An 11,218-nucleotide genomic window follows, 5' to 3' on the forward strand; every position below is an offset into this window, starting at 1 on the left:
GCAGTGCATTCGCGTTTATAAGTATCAGACTAGAAATTAAAGTTGAGATTAAATTTACTCGATCAAAGCAAAGTTCGCTAAACTGATATTGGCTTTCTTTTTCTTCTGATTAATTAAATTCAGTCTCAATTTCAATTTCAATCTCTTATCTAATACCGGAATAAAAGAAGCTGTGCATGTAATGTAAATATTCATATATTTTCTATAGACTTTGTGTAACAAAAACTACAATTTATCGTGATTTGATGAGTTCGTTGCCATCTCGAAGACTGATTCGCTCTTCTCGCTATATTTTCAACGCTCTGAGAACGCAAACGCTATACGCACTGAATTAAACAGATTACAAACGGAAATTCTATATATAGTATAGATGGAATATATTGCTACGGACGTATGAGTCAATGATAAAGAGGAAAATGGTTCTCCTTAACAAATAAATGAGTTTGCATTTACATGAAAGGAATGACTTTGTTGAAGTATTTAAAAATTTAGGTACCTACTGATCCGACAATAACTTTGTTTGATCATCAAAATAATTACATAGGAATCTCAAGTATGATGAGCAATGCTGAAAAATGTTTTGACATTCTAGCCATTAGTTTGAACGTCTTACATAATTATTTTGATGATCCAACGAAATTATTTTCAGATATGTGTGTATATCTAGTTAAATTTTTTAATATTTTAGTAAAACCGTCCTTTCTGTGTAGATTTTTTTGCTATGTCGTAATAGAAGATTTGAAGAAATAAATGACAATGATAAGAATAATAGTTACATGTTAATTTTATATAATTCCACTGCAGATATTTACTATACCGCGTCCACAAAGAGAACAACCACGATCCACACATTTTATGATCAGATTAGAGAACTCGAGTGCGTTATATATTTACTTCCGCATGCATTATTGTTATACCCTTGGGTAGCCCAATACGATAATAATACATGTGGAATTAAGTAACGCGTTCGAATCCTCCAATCTGATCATAAAATGTGTGGATCGTGGTTCTCTCCGTGAATTGTATAAAATATCTATATTTTTATTAACAAGCTCTTCTTTTTAATAATGAATAATTTTCTTTCATTCTCTCTCTTTAAAAAGTTGACACACAGAGAAACAAAGTTTTGTTTTTATAATAATAGATTGTGCTTTATTAGAAGAATATGGTTAGTTAATGTAAAATAGTTTGGTAATTAACACAATGTAAAATAGCAATGGTCATTACGTAAATATTCTTTAAAAAGACAGAAACATTCAACACTTACTAAAGATTATCAATGACCTGTTATAAATCTACGCACAACCTTACTTGCTGTTTATCGATTAAATAACGGGAATATGATGCATATTGTGAAAATACATTCTGTGAAAAATAACAAATGTTATGTAAATGTTATGATTATGAGAAATGTATATAAGAGATCAATAAAACATATAAAAAATCGCTCAAACTTTCAAATTAAGTGTAATTTGCAATACAGACTAGTTTCTTCTTAGTTTTTCGTAAAAAGTAGTGTAAAGAATTATACAAATTTTAATACTTTCTAATATTGTCAACATGTAGCATTCCATTAATTCCTTTGTCAGGTATCTGATTTATTTTTATCATAAAGTATCTAATAGGGACAGTAATTTAATAATAAATATAGACATTTGTTGAATAATCGGTAAAATGAATCATGTTTTTGGGTGAAGTCATTGTTCTGTTTCGAAGTATAATATATGTGACGATCTTGTCTTCAATTTTCCAAGTATGTCACAATTATGGCGAATTACTCTCAATCACACTTGATTATACTATCAGGATGTACCAAGTGCAATTCTAGTATGTACAAGGTTAAAATAATTTATCACGTGCGTCGGAACAATATAGTTTTAAGTTCAAGTTGAAATCTAAATCAATGAGCATCGTTCCGTGCGAGTCAAGCTGACATGGCATATGGAACGTATATAAATCCGATTGAGAGAAGAGGGAGCTTTCATTTTGCAATTGACACTATTTCGCATCATATCATGTTGCTGTATCTGGCTTTTCTCTTAATCAGTAAGTAGATGTCAACGTTACAAATAATATTAATTTCTACGAAAATTGTACGATGACGTCATTTTTCATCTTTTATTGTGAAATTTGAAATTATATATTATTTCTCTTTTTAATACTGTGATTTGTCCAAAACTGTGGAAGTTTAACGTCTCTTTAATAATCCCATAAATAAGAGGCAATGGGATCGAGTTGATGCAAAAATCAATGCGCAAATTCAATAAAATAATCATTTATACTTAATGACATGAATATTAAGTCGTAATAATTTATTTAACATCAAACATACGTTTCAGCTCTGTATTTGAACCATCATCAACGAAATTTAACAATCAATACCGTAATTAGGTATACAGATTCGCATCTTTTTGTGATGTTAATTTATCACGACGACATGAATTAACATCATAGAAAGATGCGAACTTGTGTAATCGCGATATTGATTGTTAAATTTTATTGATAATGACTTAAATATAGAACTGAAATGTGTGTGTACGTTTCAATGTTAAATAAATTATTGCGACTTAATATTCATGTCGTTAAATAAATAATTATTTTATTGAATTTGCGCATTGATTTCTGCGCCGAGTCCTATTGTCCCATTACTTGTTTATTAATGTTATTAAATTGACGGGAGTCCATTTATCATTGCTAATTTGAAAATTAATAATATATTAATTTATACAAAATTTAATAACTTATAGATAATTTGTACATTAAGGTAAAAACAGATAATGTATAAAAATACAAATTTTTATAAAAATATCGAGATTATGTAGTAATTAATTAATTGAAAGTAATAAAATTAAGAATTTAATAATTTTTTAATTAATTAATTTTCAACAAGTTAACTTTTAATTTTAACTAGTTATTTTATAAGTTTAATTTCATAAGCCATTAAATTTAAATTAATTTAAAAGAAAATTAAAAGAAAAAGTTTACTTATTTAATCTTTGAGAAAGATACTATTAAGAAAATAAGCAGTACACACAGTAAAATATTCTGTAGATTTACTTTTTTACATGAGTTATACATATTTTATTTGTTAAAACATTTGAAAAAGTAATAACGCTTTCTTTCAATAGTTGGAGCGGCCATAGCCGATCACAATCATGCATGGGAAACTGGAAACGAATATCATTATCTTATAAAAAGTCGGACATTGACGGGCTTAGATGGGCTAGCTGAGCAATATTCCGGAATTTTTATGAGAGGTAAACTCACCATTCAAGTGAAATCATCGGATACGTTGCAGGCTGTGGTTTCCGAGACGCAGCATGCTTCTGTGAACGAAATATTGTCGGGTATTTCGGATGAAATCACCAACCTTGAGTTTCACAAGCTTTCTTTATCGGAAAAGCCCTTCGAGCTCAAGCTTAAACGGGGAGTGATCCGAGATATATTAGTTGATCAGGATGTGCCTACTTGGGAGGTGAATTTGCTAAAAAGTATTGTGAGTCAGCTGCAGATTGACACAGAGGGTGAGAATGCAATAGCAAGTAGGAGCACTATGACGCCCAACGACAATCGGTCCTTCAGTACATTTAAAGTCATGGAGGACTCCGTTGGCGGCAAATGCGAGGTCCTTTACAGTATTTCGTCAGTGGAGGGAGATAATTTGTCAATCTCTTTGCCACATCTCCATAAAGATGGTCAACATTTTGTTGTTGCGAAAACGAAAAATTACTCCAGATGCGAACAGCGAATGGCTTATCATTCTGGTATCGTCAGTAAAATGAATTGGAAACCAGGATCTAATGATGGATTTCTTTCGGTGAGTTAGATTTTGATAGATGACAGCTGTCAAACAACATTTAAACGGATAGAAGTTTATATGAATGAGGACTGTATCAAGAAAAAGATTTAGCGAAACTCTCTCGCTTTAAATGTTTCTACACTTCTATACGTATGATAATTCAATAAATAAAAATGCACACATTGAGAGAGTAAAATTTATTTTTGCGATTGTATATTTGTTACAGAGATCATCTTCGAATCATATTATCATCTCCGGTAATCTGAAACGTTTTACTATTCAATCTTCCATGATGACAAGCCAGATTTTAATCAACTCTCATTACAAAATTGATAAATCTAAATTTCACAATACATACTCTGGCGCTGTTTACAGTAGTATGAATCTAACTTTGGGCAGAATGAATCAGATCTCCAACTCTATGCCTGTGTCCAACAATCTCATATCAACCGGAAATTTAGTGTACACTTACAACAATCCGTTCTCTAGCCAACGCAAACTACGTCGTCCGAGTGTCAGTCAAAGTTCCTTGGCGGCTTCATCGTCCGAGAACCATAATTCTAACAATTCTAGCGAAGAAAACCATAGCGACGATGACAACTTCAAGAGCGAGGAACGCGATTACTTTCAACCTAAACCGAAATTGGATGAAGCTCCGGAGAGTCCTTTATTACCCTACTTCATTGGATACGAAGGCATGAGCATTTTAAAATCCGAAGAGAATTATACTTGTGAAGATATGCACTTCCATAATTGTACTCGGTTAGGTTTATTAGCTAACAGACTAATCCGTCGAATATCGAGCAGAATACGTGACGTTGATCGAATCACATCTTTTTCCCCGGCGCAAATAAACGACCGATATCTCCATACTTTAGAACTATTTACAATTTTGGTTAGATTGATTCGCATCATGAATGTTGAACAGATCGCTGAGGTAGATAAGATACTGTTTGACGTGTATAAGCGTATAAACACGATGAGTGAAAAAGATTTTGTATTATTAAACCAAAGCGCATGGAATATCTTTTCATGCGCCGTTGCAAACGCCGGAACCGGACCCGCTCTCATCACCATAAAAACCTGGATAAAGATTGGGAAACTCAAGGGCATAGAAGCGGCGAAAATTATTTCGAAAATTCCTAAATCCGCGCTCGCACCTACAACAGAATATGTCGCAGCGTTTTTCGTAAGTATTCATTATACCTATATATTAATATTATATAATATAATACAGGGTAATCCCGGTATTTACGCTGCGTATGACGATTTGCGTCGTAGAAGTTAGAAAAATATAGAAGGAGAATAATTTGCACGCAACCGTTCTGTTGCAATATGGCTTTGTGTTATACGTATTTGCATTGTGATTTCAGTTTTTATTAATACTACTGAAACCATAGTGAGTAAAATATTTTTTATGTGTGATGATCTTAAGTTTTGGAGATACATACCGGAGTTATTCTATATCAAAACAAGAAATTAAAAAAACTTTAATCTTTAAAATCGCTCATTGTTCACACAAATATTTATACTAACTATTACGAATTACACGTAAAAATTAATTTTAATGATTGATTTCTATATAGGAACTGATTACCGACGAAAAGGTGACAAAACAGAGATTTTTGAATACAACTGCACCTTTGTCATTTGCCGAATTGGTCCGTTACACTCAAAGCAACAAATTATCTATTTACTATCCGGTCTACAGTTTCGGCCGTATGGTCTTTAAACATGACAATGAACTTCTTGAAACTTATATTCAGTATATGGCTACCGAATTAAGAAAAGCTATTGAGGAAGGCGACAGTTGTCGAATTCAAACATACATTATGACACTGGGTAATTTCGGTCACGCGAAAATACTTTCCGTTTTTGAGCCATACCTGGAAGGCACAATTCCGATATCGAAATTCCAACGTTTGATGATGGTCACCTCATTAAGCAAACTAAGCGAAAGCTATCCGAGAGTTGTCAGATCCGTCGCCTATAAGATTTACTTGAATTTAAAAGAGGCCTACGAATTACGTTGTGCAGCTGTTCACATCATAATGAAAACCAATCCACCCCTGATCATGTTGCAGCGAATGGCGGAATTTACTAATCAGGATCAGGATCGACACGTAAATTCTGTCGTCAAGACCAGTATAGAGTCCCTCGTTAATTTAGAACAATCAGAATGGAAAGATCTCGCAGACAAGGCGCGTATCGCTAGCAAGCTATTGAATCCTAACATTAGCGACGATACTTACTCTCGGAGCATTTTTACGCACAAGAAAATCGCCTCCTTAAACATTGTCCAAACAATCATTTTGCAGACAATTGGTAGCGACGACATTGATACAGCTAAAGATGCATATATTGATGTACTCCAATCTTACGGTGGATTAAATCTACCCCTGTCAAAACTGTCATATAGTGTATCAAGTATCGAAGAGTTGAAACAGATGTGGTTAGATATATGGCTAGGTGGACGGCCCTGGATGCCTCAAAATAAAACCGAGAAGGAATGGATGATTGAAACCATGATTGAAAAGCTTGGTATTGAGCCCGAAAATGCAGAACAACTCGAAGGAAATTTCTTTATGGACTCTGCATTTTCTTTAGAATTCTATCCCTTTGATAATCATACGCTTGAAGAATTTACTAATAGTAAGTATTCTGAAATTTATTTCAAAAACTGTTGATTTTAATAATGTGAATCGTTATTATTTTTGTATTACAGTGTTGAAAATGTATTATAAGTCGATATTGCAGACAGGATCATATGTTTCTAAATACAAAATGGTAAATGATCTAAACCATTACGACATAACGTTAGGATTCCCGACTGAAACAGGTTTGCCGTTCATCTATACCTTAAAAGTACCGAAAATAACTAGCGTTAACACGGAAGGATCTATTAAAGTTACAGAATCACAAGCTAATAGCTCTGTAGAAGTGGCAGCAGAAGGTTATATAGTATCAAATGAAAAGATCCAAAGTAGAATTGGTTTTGTAACACCTTTCGAGCACAGACACTACATTGCTGGTGTTGATATCAATACGCATTTCGCCATACCAGCTAGTTTAAATGTTAAAACGAGAGATAACCATTTATTTGAGCTAAAAATAAGCCCTCAAATTGAAAGCGGAGATTCAGTCTGGCGTATAGCGATTCACCACAGTGTCGTTCCTTATACTTCAAGACACGACATTCTGAACTTTGAACCTTTAGAGGTCGACAATGACACACGTCTAGTGCACACGAAGGAACCGAATGAAATTCAGTTTTCGCTAGGTAACCTGACACTCTCCGCAAGAAGTGATGTTATTGATAGCGATATGTCACAGAAGAGGGGACTTGAAGGCCTTGTTAAGCTTTCTACTATATTTTGTTCAAATCTTGGTGCCCATTATAGGAGATTCGACGCAATCTTATATCCCATAGAAGCACAAGTAAACCTAACTTATCGTCATGTCCAGATGCCCACCGATAGAAGTTCAAACGCATCAATTCCTACAACAGTTGACAAACGGCCAAAACTGCCAATTTTGTCGATAATTCTGTCAATGTATTTGACATAAGCGTTTTAGCTAACAATAATTATTATGTTTTCACCTTCGCTTTGGCAAACAACCACGATGAGTTACAAATCCTTTCCTATGAGAATATCCAATCGCTAGATGGAGAAGTTTCCTTCGAGTCTTGTAGTGTTAATAGCATTGTTGGATTATCACAATACAATTATCTAAATGTTGAGAAAGCAATCGAAAAGATTCCGAATTATGAATTTAACACTGAGATGCGAATTGGAAGTTGTGCAAATGGAGAGACGATTAGACTCAAAGGAAATTTGAGTCGCACTGATGATGTCATAAAGAAGGCAATGAAATCCGAGATAGTTGAGGAGTGTCGACAACAGATGAAACAAGGCAATATTTGGCTACCAACTTGTCAAAAGGCTAACGAATTAATCCAACAGAGAGATCTTCTGATGATGTCAATGGAAACGAATTCGTATAATTTCTATTTTCTTGCCAACAAAATGATCTTGATGATCAAGATGATGATTTCCGATAAAAATATGAATATGTCAAACTTGGAAAGTGTTAATAAGAACATGGATGTAGAAATAAAAATGCTTGATAATAATGATGCGAACATTTCTTTGCGTACTTCGCAAGTGGATGTTTCGTTCTCTTTGTCGAACTTTATTAGAGATCCCAATATTATATTTCCCAATTTTACACTAAACAAGCTTTTCGACGAAAACTTAGAAGAAGGTAAGTTATAAAATTTCGTAAAAATAGTGTTTTATAAAGAACTTACTGGAAAAAGATTCGTTATAAATGCACTCAAAAGTAAGTATTATATGAGATCGATACAGATAACCAAGTAGTCATTATAAAAAAGATCTCGAAAATCTTATAAAAATCCATTCAAAAATTATTTATAAAAACTGGATATTGGTTACACTGACCAAGTGGCACATAGCGCTTACAAAGCGTTAACAAAGCGCCAAAAAAGCGCATATAATTGCTTATTTGCAGCGCTACTGTGCTACTTGGGGAGCAACAAAATTTAACGTTTTTCTGTATCGTGAATAGGTATTTCCGATATATTTTTGCTTGCTGCATATGAATTCATTACTTAAATTTGATTATTAGTTCGCATTTTTTTTAAAATGACGTCAAAGGTGCAAAGCACTAAGATTTTAAGGGTTTCCATGACGTTATACCGGCAACAAATTTTATTTATAACATGTAAAAATATCAACTTTCAGCTTTAAAATGCATTTTGATTTGTTTCAATATCATTTTTCATTTTCGAAATAGATTAATTTGAAAATAGCTCTTTTTCCATACATAATACATACATTATTACATGAAAATCATATTTTCTTTATGTCTTTTTTTTCTTTATATCTTTATGTACTTGGCGTCACGTCGCTTTATTAAATATGAAAACTTTTTGCAGATATGTGCGTTCTCGACAAAACCCAAGTTGTAACTTTTGACGATAAGGTCTATCCCTTAACTTTAGGAAAATGTTGGCACGTAATGATGGCGCCTTATCCAAAACGGGATTCCAATAATCCCGAAAAAATATTAAGTTTGCCGAATGATATGAGGGCAATTATCATGGCCCGAGAAATGGACGACGGCAGCAAACAGGTATGGATAATCTTGGGTCATGAAGAAATTCATCTGCGAAAATTGGACGATCATCTCGAAATTTCCAACGATGGTGGTGAGAATTATGATTCTTATTTATCGAGTTACCGACAATCTTTCTACGAAATTTATCAAGAGGATGGAATAATCATAATACATTCGTTGAAATATGATATCTACATCGTGTACGATGGAGAACGTATCCTACTTTATGTAAGTAAGAAAATAAAGCAAGTTGTATATAAAATCGACTAAGGTATCTGAGCCGAATAAGGTCCAGGCACTAAATAAGGCCCACTTTTAAATTTATTACTTTAAAACTCGATTTACGCCTGCACTATATGCTTAAAAGATGTGTCATAGGAAGTAGATAAAAAAGGATTAAAGAATTGGAATCGATAGCAACACGTTTGTTAAACACAACAAAAACTTGTGTGTATGAGACTAATATGAGACATTTTTATAACAATCCGCTGCAAAATTTACCAGTATATCATGTTTCATAATTTATTATAATTCATTATAATATTATTCAACTTCCTAACTATGGAAAATAACTAATGAATAATTTTTTTGAAATAAGTATAAGTATTTTTTTTTAAACATGTACTTATTAAATAAGGCCTACTTATGTGATTTTTATTATAGTTTATTATTTGTTTGTTATGTGTGAAGTTTACGTCAGAGAATAACGATTTTCAATGCTACTATCTTTAAGAAGCCAAAATTGCATTCAAATTGCTAAAAATTTTCAAAGATTGAAGAGTTAATTACAAACAAAATTAAAAATAATTGTAATATTTGAGAATAGAGTAAGTCCTAAGGAATTTCCTTTCCATGATTAATAATCATTTTAAAACTGATTTAGAAAGAAAATGTTTACTTTCTTTGTTATTTTTAATTTATTTTTGATTTGGGCTTTATTATATTCATATGCACACAAACACAAACACAACAACACAACACACACACACACACACACACGCGCGCGCGCGCGTAATAAGGCCCAATGTCAGAGTTTAATAAAATCTTTTTTTCGTTCATTTACATATATATTCTATATAAATAATATATTTTATTTTTAGAAGTGAAATGAAGATTTCACTTAGTTTATTTCAATATCCCCATAAAGAGAATTTAAAAAAAATAAAATTAATTAGGTGGTTTTATTCGGCTCAGGTACCTTACATAAGCTAAACTGCTTATGTAACTACATAAAATATAATCAAAAGATGCGTTAAAAATTTAAATGTAATGAAACACACATCTGTTGTTAGGTAAACGATAAATATTTCTATACTGTACGCGGTCTCTGCGGTAATTACGACATGCAATCCAACAACGATTTCGTCACCCCTAAGAATTGCATCCTGTCGAAGCCCGAAGAATTTGCTGCTACCTATGCCCTGACTTATCGAGAGGACTGCGAAGGACCCGCTTTGCAGAATAAACTGAAAGCCGAACAATCCACATGCATTTCGAGATCGTATATTCCGGGTGACGTCATCAGTGAAAAAGAAACGGGAAGATTTCGCAGGAACAGAAGATGGGGCTATCATTAAAATAATCGATACTTTCAAAAAAAGCACAGTAATAATTGGAGTTTTTTTAATCACAGCTTACAAGAGTAGTAAGCCTGCGGAATAGAAAGAGAAAAGTTAAAAATATCTGGCATAATAAAAACGTTTTTATTCAATTCAAGCACAGAATCAAGTAAAGATTTGAACCGAAGAAACGGTTTCCAAGTCGGACACTTTCAATATTCTTATACGTATTACTAGCTTCTTTATTGAGTAAGTACAAAAGTTCGTGTCAAGTTTAAAAAAAATTTTTTATGTTAATTTTTATGTAGGATGCAATATTTTAATTAAATTGACAATTATATACTATTCGATAGAGCAAAGTTTCAAATTTAAGAATCTGTTTTTTGAATTGCAATGATGACGGTTGATGGCGGTTATGAGCAATCAAAGTCAAAATGTTCTTTTTATTTAATTCATAATAACTCAGTAATAAAAAATCATAGGATTTTTAAATTTAAATTTTATTTATTTTTAACAAAATTACATTCGTTTAAATTTTGAATAATAAATCAGGCACGAAGTTTTGCACTCACCCAATATTTTATATTCACCTATTTTTTATAAATAATATGTGCTATTTTGTTAATTGTAATCACATATAATAAATAATGATCAATTTATATTTTTAATAACTTATATTTTAGTGATTTCTTTTCTTTTTACAGGGATATGGCTAGAT

At 32.4% G+C, this 11,218-nt stretch overlaps 1 protein-coding gene across 1 annotated transcript; it reads left to right on the forward strand.

Annotated features, from left to right (window-relative positions):
- Nucleotides 1-1,794: 1,794 nt before the first annotated feature.
- On the forward strand, nucleotides 1,795-10,808 carry LOC108726304 (vitellogenin-1-like). The gene is given in 8 exon segments (XM_018453780.1): nucleotides 1,795-2,046; nucleotides 3,129-3,817; nucleotides 4,026-4,988; nucleotides 5,386-6,451; nucleotides 6,525-7,322; nucleotides 7,325-8,065; nucleotides 8,760-9,169; nucleotides 10,234-10,808. Coding segments are annotated over 8 exon segments (5,064 nt in total). The 5' UTR covers nucleotides 1,795-1,934; the 3' UTR covers nucleotides 10,519-10,808.
- The last annotated feature ends 410 nt before the right edge of the window (nucleotides 10,809-11,218 follow it).

This window comes from Mycetomoellerius zeteki, unplaced genomic scaffold, assembly GCF_001594055.1.
Source record: "Mycetomoellerius zeteki isolate Tzet28-1 unplaced genomic scaffold, Tzet1.0 scaffold41, whole genome shotgun sequence".
NCBI lineage: Eukaryota > Metazoa > Arthropoda > Insecta > Hymenoptera > Formicidae > Mycetomoellerius > Mycetomoellerius zeteki.